This window comes from Oncorhynchus clarkii, chromosome 13 (genome assembly GCF_045791955.1).
Source record: "Oncorhynchus clarkii lewisi isolate Uvic-CL-2024 chromosome 13, UVic_Ocla_1.0, whole genome shotgun sequence".
Lineage (NCBI taxonomy): Eukaryota > Metazoa > Chordata > Actinopteri > Salmoniformes > Salmonidae > Oncorhynchus > Oncorhynchus clarkii.
Window position 1 is genome coordinate 45,915,719 of NC_092159.1, and position 16,916 is coordinate 45,932,634.

Sequence of the window (16,916 nt, forward strand, 5' to 3'; positions counted from 1 at the left end):
ATTCTACTAAAGTCAAGGCAACTCGTTTTGAAATGGACAGATGTGGAATATTCATTACAGTAAATTGTCACCATTACCATTCCTTGTCCTTTCTGTGAATAAACCAACACAACAAAACTGAGCTTCATTGGCTAAATACAACATGAGCAGAATATAAAGACAAATTGACTCTGGTTAGACACACAAAACCACGACGAAACAGTATTACTGAGCTTCCAAAAGCAGCTCTGAAAGCCCTAACAGTACATCAACAGTGCCCTCTGGTGGGTATAGAGTCCTATAGAGTCCTCCCATGGAACGCCGAGGGGAATGGTCCATCACACTGCATGTGGTGAGAGATAGATGATGCCCACACACAAACACAAATGAGTACTGCTCATTATGAGTACTGCTCATGCCAAAGACATTAAACACCCCTGCAGTCACGGACATCTCCAACGTGATTCTGACTCATAACCATTCAGTCCAGAACAGTGTCTGAGAAACGTGGGACATGTTCGATAAGAGGGGAAAGCACATCGTGTAGAACAGAACGGGTCATTTAACGTCCAAATAAAACATTTGAAACATTGAGAGTAAATCAGTTATCGTTGCTTTTTAAAATGTTAGAGTAGAGTGTGTGTAGAGCATATTACTTGACTACATCTTTATGGTTTAAGTTTTGGTTCATTGAAGTTGATGTTTCCAACTATTCGGCTAGGTTATTCCTGCTTCCATATTGCAGCTGCAGCCATTATACAAAACACATTCCCACACTTCATAAACTGAATCTGTGACCACCCATACATGGTGCTGTGTGGACAGGACACATCAATATTAGGTTACAAGACGCACCACACACCCCAATCACATGACACCGGCTGTCCAATAGCAGTACATCCAAAGCTATCAGAGGGGCATGGAGGGGGACTTTGTATTTCCTCCTCCATTGGTCTGGATAACTGTTTATGTTAATGTGGCCTTTACAACCCAAAAGCTGAGTTCTCTGCTACACCTGATTACTTATACACACACAGTGGATTATTTCCTAAAAGCATGTCTGTGTTCTGACAATGGCATTTCCATGCATCTTTTGTATCAACCCAGTGCTGAGAGAAACTGACCCGTATAAGCGCTATTGATGTTGAAATTCACATTCAGATAGAAGAGACGGAAGGAGATATCTATATCTAATAAATGTCTATGACTTTCAAGGAGGGAGGGAGGGAGAGAGAGAGAGAGAGAGAGAGAGAGAGAGAGAGAGGCTAAAGCCTGCATAAGAAGGTAGGTAGTGGATGAAAGGAGGTAGAAGAGAGAGAGACAGACAGAAAATGTATCCAGCTGATTGGTTTCCATGGAAACGGGCTGATGAGGTGTGAGTCTAAATAAAAGAGCAGGTCCTGGTTCAGTCTAAATCACTGTCTGTCTGTGACACACCGCTGGGGAGGGGAGGGGGACAGGGAGAGGGAATGGTTGGGTCTCGGTCAGACCACACTGTCACATCTTCTGCACTCACTCACTGCTACCTCACATATTGCACATTATGATTCCACAAATCCCACATATCACTACAACTGTACTGAATACCACAAGTTATGTAGCACTTCATTCCTCATACAATTCTTTTCACCTTACATGTCATACATCACACCTCACATATAGACCTCACATATTTCACATGACACAGAACACCTTGTACCTCAAATATCACCTATTCCACCTCACATTAAATATGTATGAGGGATGGCATAGCGGACTAAGGGAGTGCTTTTATTGTGGACCATAAACTAACAGCTTCAATACCCTCTGAGTAATGTAGCTCCCACAGCAATACGGGACACGCCTACGGGAGAGACCCTGTCCTGTGTGTGCGTGTGTGTGTGCGCCTGTAATCTGTATGTGAGTGTGTGTGTGTGTGCGTGTGTGCGTGTGTGCGCGTGTGTGTGCATGTGCCTGACAGTGTGTGCAGAGCATCCAGTACCTATCCAAAACCCAGTTAGCTGTGATATCACTAAATTCTTCAATGGATCAGATGCAAAGACTCATATAAACAGGAAGCAGAGATCACATATTGTAGCAGTGTGAAGACAGGAAGCTCCATCTGAACAGATTACATACTATAACAACTATTTTATACCCACTTGATCCATGTTACTCCGTCTCAGCCATGCCAGAGAGACCGTGGCAGAGAGACCGTGGCAGAGAGACCGTGGCAGAGAGACCGTGGCAGAGAGGTGGATGTGTGTTGAGCTGACAATATTTACAACATTTTCCACTGAAGCTAAATATGAGAAAGTGTTCCCTGGCTGCTGGACAGCAGACAACAGCCAATTGAGGTCAAGTAGTAGAATGAATGGAGCTCATTGAGCTCTGAGAGGAGCGGAGGGGGGTGAGAAACTGAATATGGGGAAGGTTAAGGGATACGGAAATTCTCCATAAAGAGATATCATCAACCAGCATGAAGAGGCCCTACTGGACCCATGAGGAGCCAGAGGGTCCATCAGCTCCTCCCAGTAGTGTCATTTTAGCCAATCAGGAAAATAAAGACTTGGCAACTCACCTCAACAAACAAGAAGCAGGGAACTATGGAGCTGCTGCTCTTCAAACCCGGCTTCTCCTCCTCCGCCGCCATCATTCTCTCGTTCTCTCTCTCCTGTCCTCTCTCCAGTACTCTCTCTCTCCTCACACCTGTGAAGGAAAGAGCGTTCCAGGTCAGTAAGAGTTGTCTTGATCTAAAGGCAGCTTGAGGCCAAGCTCAAAGTATAACATTTAAGTTTTATCCCATGACAAGAATGTAGCGTTGGATGGAACAATGGGTCTTGATGTTCTTATACAGAATGACAATTTTGTTTACATGTTACCTCTGTGGCCATGAGACAAAGTGCAAAGACCCTACCCCCCCACCCACACACTCCCTCCCACTCTCCTCAACAAACACAAAGAAACAACTAAATAGTATAAAATAAGCCTATCAGTGTGCAGTAATGAGCCTCTCCCTCAGTCCTGATGAGTCAGTGCTGAAATGAAAATACAGATTGTGTCTAACACTGAATGCCACTATAATGAATGGAACCTTTATGAGTTAGAATAAACATAAATCAAGCCAATACACAACACAACATGGAAATAGCATATCTTAATGATGCAAAGTAGTCTTAGATTAGAAATATGCTTTTGACATTTGCATAATCACATTTCTGTTCTCATCTATACTGAATTAGACTATATTCCAACCAAGGCACAACCCTCTGTCTTCATGTCTCATTCAATGTCATGTCTACACGCTTTACACCACAGGTAAGGGTGCTCTCGAGCGGCTAGATGTTCATTACCGTTCGGGCCATCAGATTTGCCTGCCACCAATGCTCCTTATAGGGCACATCACTGCACTCTATACTCCTCTGTAAACTGGTCATCTCTGTATTCCAGTCGCAAGACCCACTAGTTGATGCTTATTTATAAAACCCTGTTAGGCCTCACTCCCCCCATCTGAGAGATCTACTGCAGCCCTCATCCAGTCACATTCTGTTAAAGGTCCCCAAAGCACACACATCCCTGGGACCGCTCCTCTTTTCAGATCACTGCAGCTAGCGACTGGAACGAGCTGCAACAAACACTCAAACTGGACAGTTTTATCTCCATCTCTTCATTCAAAGACTCAATCATGGACACTTACTGACAGTTGTGGCTGCTTTGCGTGATGTATTGTTGTCTCTACCTTCTTGCCCTGTGTGCTGTTGTCTGTGCCCAATAATGTTTGTACCATGTTTTGTGCTGCTACCATGTTGTGTTGCTACCATGTTCTTGTCATGTTGTGTTGCTACCATGGTGTTGTCATGTGTTGCTGCCTTGCTGTTATTGTCTTAGGTATCGCTTTATGTAGTGTTGTGTCTCTTGTCTTTATGTGTGTTTTGTCCTATATATATATATATATATATATATATATATATATATATATATAAATATATCCCACCCCCGTCCCTGCAGGAGGCCTTTTGCCTTTTAGTAGAATAACAATTTGTTCTTAACTGACTTGCCTAGTTAAATAAAGGTGAAGTAAAATAAAAATACACTTTATCCCCAGGAGAATTACCTTGAGGGGAAGAATACAACAAGCTAGCCTTGTCGGTTCAAGGCAAGGCTAAAGGACAGACAGGAACAATGCAAACTGGACATGGTGCTCAGTCAGTGAGGAGTCTCCTGAGCTGGGACCTTAGGTTTTCCCTGAATACAGGAACAACTACAGGCCCTAGTCATAGGCTATTGCGAGTCAGGTGGTCAGGTGAAACGCAGGGACCTTCTTACGACCATCCAACCTCTGTGTACCAGAACTCCTCCTGAAAAGATCCTATAGCTTGGATCAGGTCTGTGAGAGTTCCCATTTCCTGGGCGTTGTCAGATTGACCTCTATTCGGAGGAAATTAGTGTTGTGTGCCTCCCCCCACTGACAGTCAGTCTGGCAGGATGTCAGAGAATAGGCTGTGAGGATGAATAAGGAATGACACTGGGCTCTTAGCAGCAGAGAGAACGAAGAGAAGCAGGGCTGCTTTTAGAAATATCTCTCTCTCTCAAACATCGTGTAGCTGTGACTGAACAAGCTGAGGCACCAGGTAAGGGAAAATCACACAGGATATTTTGGTGATCCTGCTCTACTGATCCCAGCAGCTGATGGGCAGTGTAATGCAGCCTGGGGGGGACGGCCAGGTGTCTAACGTCCCTAAGATCAGGATGCCAGGAGGAGGGATGAGAGAAAGTCAGAACACAGGTGTTGCTATTTGAGATGGAACAGTGTCTGTCAAAGAGAAAGCCTCTGTGTCCACATGTGCTACATACCGAATAGACAAGATGTAGCATTTTGTAGAAACCTTTTGGGTGGGCAAGGAGGAGAGGGAGGAGAGAGAGATTTGTTGAGGAAGATAAAAGTAGGACACCAAGGGCAATTTTACCCAGAGATAGGAGAGAGAGTGTTGTTTGTTAGCATATGCCTGCCTGCGCATGCGTGTGCGTGTGTGTGAGTCCAGCTGGATTTGATCTGAAAGGGAGGCAGGGTGACAGGAGTCCTGATCTTGTTGGCTTGCCATCCGTCAGAGAGCCCAGCCAGCCTGTCATCACTGAGACACTGCAGCCCACAGACACACACACAAACACAAAAGTGAGAGAAATTGAGGGAAGAGAGGAAAATACCAGGGAAAGAGAGAGGGAGGAAAAAGAATGAGAGATGGGGGTTAGGAGGAAAGGACATGTGAAGTGAATGAAAGGATGAGGATGAGGTTGTTAATATGAATAGACTAGTGACTAGTTAGCTGACACAGAGGAGGAGGAGAACTATACAATATCCTGCTGATCTGAATCTACAGTCATAGGAGAGGAGCCCAGGAAACCATATGTCCACTCTCCTCCCTCAGACACACACACGGACATGCACGCATGCGACACACACGCACAGGCACATGTACAGACACACACCGCCTGGGGACACAAAGGCTAATTGGACACTACAATCTGGATCACGGCTGCCTTCACGTCCAGCTATTTCTACCACATACTGAGAGATACTACACACAGATATATTACAACTGCACAGATATATATTGTAATATTCTATATGAACATAAAAGAGCAAAGTACAATGTACAGTGCCTTCAGAAAGTATTCATATCCCTGAACTTATTCCACATTGTTGTTACAGCCTGAATTCAAAATGGATTCAATATTTTTTTCTTACCCATATATACAATATCCCATAATGACAAAGTGAAAACATTTTAGCAAATTTACTGAAAAATCTCATTTACATCAGTATTCACACCCCTGAGTCAATACATTTTATAATCACCTTTTGGCAGCGATTATAGCGGTGAGTCTTTCTGGGTAAGTCTAAGAGCTTTGCATACCTGGATTGTACAATATTTGCACATTACTCTTTTTTAAATTCCTCAAGCTCTGTCAAGTTGGTTGTTGTTCATTGCTAGACAGCCCTTTTCAAGTCTTGTCATAGACTTTCAAGCCTAGTTAAGTCAAAACTGTAACTAGACCACTCAGGAACATTCAATGTGGTCTTGGTAAGCAACTCCAGTGAATATTTGGCCTTGTGTTTTAGGTTATTGTCCAGCTGAAAGGTGAATTTGTCTCCCATTGTCTAAGTAGTCTATCAGCAGACGGAACCAGGTTTTCCTCTAGGATCTATTCCATTACTTTTTTATCCTAAAATACTCCCTAGTTCTTGCCGTTGACAAGCATACCCATAATATGATGCAGTCACCACCATGCTTGAAAATATGAAGTGAACTGTTGTGCTGAATTTGCCCCAAGCATAACGCTTCGTATTCAAACAGGATGCATGTTTTGGAATATTTTTATTCTGTACAGGCTTCCTTCTTTTCACTCTATCATTTAGGTCAGTATTGTGGAGTAACTACAATCTTGTTGATCCATCCTCAGTTTACTCCTATCACAGCCTTTAAACTCTGTTTTAAAGTCACCATTTGACTCATGGTGAAATTCCTGAATGGTTTCCTTCCTCTCCAGCTACTGAGTTAGGATGGATGCCTGTATCTTTTGTAGTGACTGGGTATATTGATACACCATCCAAAGTGTAATTAATAACTTCACCATGCTCAAAGGGAGATTCAACGTCTGCTTTTTTTTTTACCCATCTACCAATAGGTGACCTTCTTTGAAGCATTGGAAAACCTCCCTTGTCTTTGTAGTTGAATCTGTGTTTTAAATTCACTGCTAGACTGAGGGACCTTACAGATAATTGTATATGTGGGGTACAAAGATGAGGTGGTCATTAAATCATAATGTTAAACAATATTATTGTAAGTCCATGCAACTTATTATGTGACTTGTTGAGCAAATGTATACTCCTGAACTTATTTAGGCTTGCCATAACAAAGGGGTTTAATACTTATTGACTCAAGATATTTCAGCTTTTCATTTTTTATTAAATGGTAAAACGTATTTCCTCTTCGACATTATGGGGTATTGTGTGTAGGCCAGTGACAAAACAATCTTAATTTAATCAATTTTAAATTCAGACTGTAACATAACAAAATGTGGAAAAGGTCAAGGGGTGTGAATGCTTTCTGAAGGGCACTGTATATGGCAGTCTGGTTGATCCTTTCATCCTTGAATGTAGCCATCCCCCTGACACAGTACTACTTAGAGAGGTACAGGGTAGTATATTCAATGTGTTTGTACAGTCCAATGCAGCATTTACATGGCACTGTCTGCTTCTTTCTTTCACCCTTTGTGTGGCTATCCTGTGCTGCTGAATACTCTCCTATAACCAATCACGTTCAAAGAGATCAGTCCAAGTCCCTTTAATCCCTGCACTGTTGTCTTGGTGCATTACCAAGGTATGTGTAGTTAGCATGCAGGATGGTAGTATGTTGAGTGCGTGTGCCTTGCTCTTGACAGACATGTTTCACTCAAACCAGACCACATGCTGAATCTGCAGATATCATGTGTGCAGAATACATGAACACACACACCTTCACTTACATGCGGTGATACACCCCCCCCCCCTGCCATAGAGACAATCCCACTTCACGCTATTAATAGGGCGGTGTAGGTAGGGGGGGGGGGGACCCTAATAGGATTTCAGAACGCTAGGTTATTAGAGCTTCCCTTTGGGGAATACCATGGTGAAACATTCCTCACCGCCACATAAACACCAAAACACTCTCACTGCCTCTCTGCATCAGACCACAATCTGAACCATTGACATACAGAGCAATGTTAGCATGCTAATGCTCCTCATACTGCAACCCATGCAGACAGATGAGAGGAAAACAGACGGAGGAGAGGAAAACCCATCACCCCCCTCCTCTTACCTTAGACACCTCGCTGCTGCCTAGCTCCTCTGTTGCCGTGGCACCAGATTCCTACGCGGAGGCCATATCAGATGAGGGAAAGTGTAGTGAAAATCTCCCCACCCAGCTGCCTCTCTATCTCTTCTCTTCTTCTTCTCTCCTCCTCCTGATGCTCCAGAGTGAAGCGTGGTACTGGAGCTCCTCAGACAGACACGCGCACGGAGATAAAGAGCGCTAGCGACTCCCCAGCCCTCCTCATACACTCGACACACTCCCCCTCTAATTAGCCACTTCAAATAAGCAGCCTGGGCTAATCAATTAAGTGTCGGGAATTACTGCATGTGCTGCGCTGTCTTCCAATACAGACCGAGAGGCAGCGTGTGTGGAAGATTGTGTATTCGTGTGTGATTAAGAGAGAGAGAGATGTGTGGAATCTGTGCCACTAGAGAGAAGCTCATTTGTATTCAAAACTTGTTTCCTTCCATCCCTCTCTCTCTCTGTCCTCCCTCTCTCTCGCAGTGAATGAGGGAGGGAGGGAGGGGATGTAAACCCCAAACAGAGTGGTGTGTGTGTGAGAGAGAGAGAGAGAGAGAGAAGGATTGAGGGAGGGGGGAGCTCAGGTGTGCCTTTTTGTCGGGCTGCAGCCTGTCTGCCTCAGGGCACACAATCCAATAAATACATGGCTATTGATCTAGGGCTGGTGTGGGTTTAATACTGCAGGTCAGGACTGATAAGAGATAGGGGCTGGCTGCCTGCCTGCCACTGTTAAACAGGACAGGGTCAACAGCCAGAGGGGAACTGTTATAGTGGAAGGGAGAATCAGAGTGTGTGTAGAGAGTGAGAGAGAGAGAGAAAGAGCAACACAATTAGACCCAACCAAATCATGAGGAAACAAAAAGAGAATTACTTGACACATTGGAAACTAAGCTGCACTTCCTGCCTTCCTGCCAAATGTATGACCATATTAGAGACCCATATTTCCCTCAGATTACACAGATCCACAAAGAACTCGAAAACAAACCACATTTTGATAAACTCCCATATCTATTGGGTGAAATTCCACAGTGTGCCATCACAGCAGCAAGATATGTGACCTGTTGCCACATGAAAAGGGCAACCAGTGAAGAACAAACACCGTTGTAAATACAACCCATATTTATGTTTATTTATTTTCCCTTTTGTACTTTAACTATTTGCACATAATGCCATTTGAAATGTCTTTATTATTTTGGAACTTTTGTGAGTGTAATGTCTACTGTTAATCTTTATTGTTTATTTCACTTTTGTTTATTTTCAACTTCCCTTGCTTTGGCAATATTAACATATGTTTCCCATGCCAATAAAGCCCTTAAATTGAGGGGGGGTTGACATACATGTTCTTGCCAAGGCTATTATTAATGTGTGTGTAACATTCCACTTCCAGGGGAAGGGACTGTGGGCTCAGGCTGTTGATGAAAGTACGCGTCAAACTTTGCTATGTGATCATACTGCGAAGATCTGAGTCTTACAGTTTCACCGCATGAAGAATGTCCTCATTCAGTAGCCAGCGGGGTGTTAATGCAGCCGCATTCAGCTCACATCTGAATCATAGTACACATGTCTTCAAAATAGACCCAACCGGTTCTGTTTAGGCTCAAAACCTCAGCTTCTCACACATGCTCAGTAGCACATTTTAACATTGATTGGACAGAATCATTTTTTATTTAACTGGGCAAGTCAGTTAAGAACAAGTTCAATTTACAATGGTGGCCTACGACAGACAAACCCAAACGACGCTGCACCACCCTATGCAACTCCCAATCATGACATAGCCTGGAATCGAACCAGAGTCTGTAGTGACGCCTCTGGCACTCAGGTGCAGTGCCTTAGACCACTACGCCACTCGGGAGCCAGAATGCCTTGTGGCCAGAAAAGCTCTTGAGTTTTAGTGGGAGTGTTTATATGAGGACCTCTAAGTGCTCCCCATTCCACCCTGAGGTGTTAAATGAATCAGCAGGTCAACCACGGGTAACTCCACAATGACTCACTCACCTTCATTAATATAGCATTACCACTGGGAGGCTGATAGGCATTAGCCACATTAGCTAACACACAGTGCTCTCTTTATAGTATCTGACCTATACACATACATTATATAAATATGTATCTACAGCATAAATCAACACAGCCACTGGGGGTAACCCCTCTAGGCAAGCATAAAGCAATGCAAGACTGTTTATTTGTAGTTGTGCACGGCCTGTATACTAAAATTTATGATAATTGTGTTAACATTTTTCTTTTTATTATTGTTTTTAAACTCTGCATCGTTAGGAAGGGCTTGTAAGCATGTGATAAATATAATCAAATTTGATTTAATCCTAGCCATAGTAGGTCAGTCAATGGTTAAATATAAATGGGGACTATTATGTGGAAGCTAGGGCTGTACTAAAAGAGTAGTTGCCCAGCTCTATAGCCCCTGCCCTATCCCAAGCACCAGACCCAGCTCCCCCCTCACTACCACTCAGGCGCTGAGCATGCATTGCTGTTCTGGCTCGGTAGGATTGTCAGAGTGGGGATGAGATATGGCTACGGCATTGTGGAAATGAGGAATCTGCCCATTATTAGGCCGTTATGGTTTACAGCACATTGGATGTCTGTCCCATGGGTCTCCTCTCCTCTCCTCCCCTTCCCCCCCCCCCCCCCACCTGCCTGGTGAGAATATAACTGAGCTGCCTTACTGACTGATCAATACAGACAGAGGAGGAATGGAACTCTACGCTGCACACCGAGACACAAAAAGACAAACCCAACATGGGTGGACTTTATGGGATGTACACATACATTTACACGTGCATGCACTTTGCACAAACATACACCAAATTAATAGAATATTCATATATGCTGTACATGTATGTGAATACGTAAGCACATCCGGTCTGGTTGTACTGCCTATAACACCTGCATACTGACCCGTTTGAATTATTTAGGTGATTGATTTTGTGAGAGTCTTACATTTGATGGGCATCCATGCAATATAAAGAATGTGATGATCCTGTAGTATTGGGCAGTCAGTCTGATGGGCAGTCAGAGAACTGAACAAATAGCAGTACAAATCCAGAGGTTTGGATTTAATTGCAAAAATGACTGCTTATTTCCTTTAACAATGTACTTCCATAACACATTTCCTACATGGACACCCTCCACCCAGGAAGATCAGTCTGCAGAAAGACTGGAAAATAGGACACATGTGCATGCCTACGCATACACACATATGTGCACACACACAATGCCAAGCCAAGGCTCCAGCTGTGGTGCATAGGGGCAACTCATTAATCAGACACACAACAATAGACAACAGATGTCGGATCTTAATTTGATCAGTCTTTTGTTGCTGAGAATCTTCCTGACCGCAGGAAATGCAGATAAGCTTTAAGATTTATATAAATTCACTGAAAATGCACAATAACACACGGTTATATTAACAGTAATGCACTTTTCAAGTAGCCTACTTTTGGCCAGCTAATAGCCTAACCACCAATCAAGCAACATTATGGACTAAACGTTCAAATCCTGTTGCTGCATGATTATTTTTTCTGTGTCAATATAAGTCAAATGAAAATCCTACATCTGTACATTCCTCTGCTTGGTCTGCTGTCTAAACAGCCTCATACTGTTGGCCTTGGTCTGCTGTCTAAACATTCTCATACTGTTGGCCTTGGTCTGGTGTCTAAACAGCCTCATACTGTTGGCCTTGGTCTGCTGTCTAAACAGCCTCATACTGTTGGCCTTGGTCTGCTGTCTAAACAGCCTCATACTGTTGGCCTTGGTCTGCCTTGTTCGGGTCACTGAGAAACAAAACAATGATCAGTTAGCGTTAACCCTAACCCTAACCAAATGATCAGTTCGAGTTAACCCTAACCCTAACCAAATGATCAGTTAGAGTTAACCCTAACCCTAACCAAATGATCAGTTAGAGTTAACCCTAACCCTAACCAAATGATCAGTTAGAGTTAGCCCTAACCCTAACCAAAGGATCAGTTAGAGTTAACACTAACCCTAACCCAATGATCAGTTAGAGTTAACCCTAACCCTAACCAAATGATCAGTTAGAGTTAACCCTAACCCTAACCAAATGATCAGTTAGAGTTAACCCTAACCCTAACCAAATGATCAGTTAGAGTTAACCCTAACCCTAACCCAATGATCAGTTAGAGTTAACCCTAACCCTAACCCAATGATCAGTTAGAGTTAACCCTAACCCTAACCCAATGATCAGTTAGAGTTAACCCTAACCCTAACCAAATGAGCCGTTAGGTAACACAGATGTGAGAGCAGAGGGTGCTCAAAGCGACACAAGGTGTGACACAAATGCCTGACTGACCTTTCTAACCGTATGTAAATGTCTGCTAGAGTGGTCTCCATGCTTGCGCTCCCGCAGTGCTGGAGCTGTACTGTAGTCTATGCTTTGTGTTGGGCTGCTGCGGGTTGGTGTCATAAATATGGACTGAATGGATACAGTGAGTGGGCTGGCCATGCGAGCGACAGGGAATAGGTGAGATGCTTTGATGCTGATTAGAAAATGAAATAATGTGTTTTGTTTTACACGCTTCCGTTATTTTACAAGTTCTGAAGGAGCATCTTGTTCATGTAAGAGAGACTGCAGAAAAGCCTTCAGGCATGGGAGAAATGATGCATGGGATTGTGAACACACCAGATGGGGTCCCGAGGCAGAGTACACTGAGGTTTAGGGTGTTAATGAGATGGAAATGTAGGTAGCAATGTAGGTAGCACAGGGCTCATTTTAATGGATGACGCTGCAAGGTTACTCAGGTTGGAGCAGGCTGGCATCCCACATGACAGGTAGAAAACCTGCATGCAGAAAATATCCCATTTGTCAAATTTGGCTGGGGACAGAAGCTCATTATAATGACAAGAAGTGCACCTCCTACAGAGCTGATTATTAATCACTGTCTCATGTGTACACTATCAAAGGAGCACTCCCATAATGACTCCACTCTGCCTTGGTGATAGACCATGCAGTCAGCCAAGCAGACACTATTAGTGGATTAAATGGTTTCCTTCTCCTGAATTATCAAGTAATAATCCATGGGTTTTCAATGGTGTAAATATAAAAACATATATAGGTATGCTTATACATATTGAGGCCTTTTTCAGACATGTGACAATGACGTTTACAATCGAGTGCATACCATGGAAGGGTCCCTATCTACTGTGTGGTATATGGCCCATACTGTATCTGGTATCTGGCCATAGGCTTCACCTAGTTATCTTAACTTAACCGACCCCTAAGAAAACCGAGATAACCAAGGAGCAGCCGACCTCAAGTTAACGTTTCACTTTCTTTCTTTTTTCGCTACCTATCCTGGCAGCAAGACATATTCTAAAACTGTTTTTAGAAAGTAAAACGCCAAGACTATTGCGGTAGTTACCAGTCTCGATCATTCTTCTGGAGCATGCTATTCTTCTTCCCTGGTACCTTCCCTGAACGAGAGGCGCGCCGAAGTGTTCATTATGGACTGGGCTACTCTAGCCTCCTATTACGTCTCGCTGAACTTTGTGGTCACTCCCACAAACGAATTCGTGTTTTCTTACTAACTTCCCAGCAGTTTTCATACCAAACGTTACACATCGTAGAAGTGGAAAATACAGTCAAATCTGATTGAAGAGTTCATAACTTTTTCAACCTGAGTCCTTGAACCATATCTTTCTGTGCGCTTGTCCTACATTCCAACTGCGAGTGAAAGTTACGCAAGGTAAGGCTATTTACCTATTTGTTCAAATGCTTTACACGTCATTTCAGTTGTATGTAAACTATTGTGGTTCATCATCTCTTTTAAAAGTCCATTCTGCGGGTCAACTTCGTATTACCATATCCAATGAAGTTGTACCATGTGGATCCCACATGTTTTGTTTTGCAACATTGCTTATTATAATGTTATAACTGGGCTGGTTCAATATAATTACACATTTTTATGAATATCATGTGAAATTAATCTGTTCAGCTTTCATTGTATTCCTGTTCAAAGTGAAAAAACCAAGTACCTGGCCTCATTTCACAATAGACTGCCTGATGTTAAATAGTAAATGGTCCTCTTTGGGCATTCCTGAACTGAAGAACTTTGTCACCTCACTCTATTGACAAAGTTTAAGACACAAATCCCTGATTTTGGTATAGGAGAGATGACTGTGACTTGGTGCATTTAAAATAGCTGCTTTTGTGGACCACTCAATACTGATAAACAACCTGTCAGTCACAGACGACTGACACATCTCTAACAGTGAGCGCTTCATTAACTAACCTACTCCATGGCAACATCCCCTAAAATGGCTTCAATGCTTAAGGAGACAAATTGCTTAGAGATTCTCAGCCAGGACACAATAATGAAATTGAGTCTAATTGGAATGAAGTGCTACTATATTCCAGCCACACCGCAGCCTCCCAACACCACCACTCCAGCTCTGGCCTCTATGCTGCAGTACAGAGACAGTCCCTCATTCCTCTTGTGACGTCTTCTGCAACAGAGCTTAAACACATATCAGCATCAGGCTGAGGATCTTCATAGGAGATAACTAGTCTAGAATTGACACAGGCTCCACCTACCAAATATAGAGCTTGTTGTCAGGCAAAGTATCACCCATTACCATAATGATAGTCATGTGAATAAGGATATTCATGTGAATATGAATATCAAAGCAATGTCTTGTAATGAACGAGTAAATGGGTAACGATCATAAAGAACATTAGCAGTGATTAGGGCTCTAATGTTCATATTGATTTCACATCATCAGAGTGGTAATGTTGGTGCTAGGGTGGACGGAGTCTGAAGCCATCGCTCTGCACTCTGTAAGGGAGGGAAATATGCAGCGAATAGAGTATCTGCTAGTGTTATGAGCATCCAGATTGGGCCTGAGGCGGGTGAGACTCACTTAAAGACACCCACATGCTCCAGCAAAGTGCTTCATTAGGTAGAACACAGAGGGAGGAACACCGGGGGAGGGGGGAGGAGGGAGATGAAGGGATGGTTCTTGTGGCTCCATCTGGTCAGAATCTTGAACAACATTACGCTCCTGTGGAGTCAAGCCTTTACAGCCGGTTCGCAGCCTGACTTCTTGTCGATGTGTAAAATCTCAAGCACTAAGGTCAAAACAGCCAACTAAAATTCCCGTTGAAGAGATTGCGAGAAACAATAGGATAGTACCAAAAGGTTGTGCCCCCTTAAACATTCAGAGTATTGGTTGTTTGGTTGGAACTAATCTTTCGTGGACAGACTACATAAACATAACCAAATTATGTGAGATTTTAGTTCTGGGTTAACCGAGATTAGGTTGGAACTAGGGCTTTGCACCTGTCCAGAGCCAACCATTTTCAGTGGTGGGGTGCGCTTGCGTTTGGCAAGGCAGGTGAATTTTGATCTCTTGAATATTTGATGTTTCCCATCACGTCAGGTAAGAGACTTACTTCAGAAGCTCTTGGTACATGGCTAACTTATTGTCAATCATCTCAAAGAGAAGCAGCGCTGTTTCCTGAAAATATGGCTGAGTGGTTCAGGTTCTTCCGAGCCATTACAGTTAAATGTCAGAGCTTCAGTCACAGGGAGGAAAATGGATTCCAGAGAGAGGAACATTAACCATGCAGTTTGATACTGAATATCTGCTGCTCCGTAACCTCAGGCAGTTCTGGTCTTGATCAGAACTGAGGAATTAGCTTACTGTTCAAAATACTTTTGTACTGTGGTTTGTATGATTGTTACTGTAGATTGAATGGATGTGGAAATGTACAGTACTGTTCCTTAGATGAGGCCAAACCAAACTAAACTGCCCGTGGATTTGGAAATCGAGTGTCAACTGAATTAACACATTTGAGCACTGCTCTCAGTGATATCTCCTTGGTGATATCAGCAGCACAGTCTCTCACACAATTAGATTGATGGAGAGCTTTGAGCTGTTTGCATTCAGCCATGCCCGCTCTTCTTCTCCCCACAAAATCTCCATCCTGTCATCAGCTTAATGTAGCCCGTGGATACACAAGCTGACAGCTTGAGAAAACCCTGAGGATTCTGGGTTCCGGGAGGAGACAATGGGCTGTCACTCCAGAGTCGTGAATCAGACTTACACCTTGATGAAAAGACACCATTAGATACAAAACCTCTACGGATTTGCCTGACAAAGCTGGGCCTACAAATGTGATTACAGACAAAGGATTATGGCCGCTGCGGCTAACACCGCCTTGCTTTCCCTTCTCTATTATTTATGGGTTTGCTTTGTCCTGTTCCACAGCCCCCATTACTTTCACATGTGACCCACTTTTAAAGAAGATGGATGCCACTGCAGGGGAAATGACTGGTAGGGGACCATAAATCAACATTTATTGGAACATTTACCATCCAACTCTGACATGACGTGGGCTGTCCTATGTTGGGTGGTTATCTGTTGAAAGGAACTTCCACGAAGCAATACTTCAGATTTTGAATACGTCTTTATACTGTACACAAATTCATTCAGTAGTACGCCCAAGGGATATGAGGACAGATGTGTAGGATTTGGATTGACATTTGGAGGCTCATCAGACAATGGCTGTTCATTCTGCCTCAATCTAATCTATTTTTAGTTTTTATTTAACCTTTATTTAACTAGGCAAGTCAAATAAATAAAGTAAATTGTTATTTACAATGGCAGCCTAACAAAAGGCCTCCTGCGGGGACGGAGGCTGGGATATACTTTTTTTTAGGACAACACACACATCATGACAAGAGAAGCACACTACATAAAGAGAGGCCTAAGACAACAAAGGCATAGTAGCACAGCATGGTAGCATCACAACAACAACAAGGTAACAACATGGCAGCAGCACAACATGGTAGCAGCACAAACACGGTACAAACATTGTTAGGCACAGACAACAGCAACAATACATCACGCGAAGCATCCACAAGTGTCAGTAACAGTGTCCATGATTGAGTCTTTGAATGTAGAGAGGGAGATAACATGGATCTAATTACCCTTCAATAAGACTATAGTTGGGCCCCTTTCCCTCTAGTGCTGCCTCATAAATAACTTACGGGTCCTATTCCAACAATGCGGTGTTAAAATATAAGCCTGGCAAGTGAGGCAAAGTGCTTG

General features: G+C 43.2%; 2 protein-coding genes across 5 annotated transcripts in view; one reads left to right on the plus strand and one right to left on the minus strand.

Annotated features, from left to right (window-relative positions):
* The window catches only part of LOC139423980 (phospholipid phosphatase-related protein type 5-like), a 45,619-nt gene extending 37,738 nt beyond the window's left edge, over positions 1–7,881 (minus strand). For all 3 annotated transcript variants that reach the window (XM_071175648.1, XM_071175651.1, XM_071175649.1), the window contains exons 1-2: positions 7,818–7,881; positions 2,540–2,667 (exon numbers count right to left, since the gene is read on the minus strand). In XM_071175648.1, the coding sequence (XP_071031749.1) occupies positions 2,540–2,614 (75 nt within the window). In that variant the 5' untranslated portion in view covers positions 2,615–2,667; positions 7,818–7,881. The remainder of the gene's footprint in view (positions 1–2,539; positions 2,668–7,817) is intronic.
* A 5,518-nt stretch (positions 7,882–13,399) lies between these two features.
* The window catches only part of LOC139423981 (paralemmin-1-like), a 34,094-nt gene continuing 30,577 nt past the window's right edge, over positions 13,400–16,916 (plus strand). Inside the window, exon 1 of one of the 2 annotated variants that reach the window (XM_071175652.1) lies at positions 13,400–13,549. The gene's annotated coding sequence lies outside the window, so the exon portion shown is untranslated. The remainder of the gene's footprint in view (positions 13,550–16,916) is intronic. The other variant, XM_071175653.1, reaches the window with a different exon arrangement.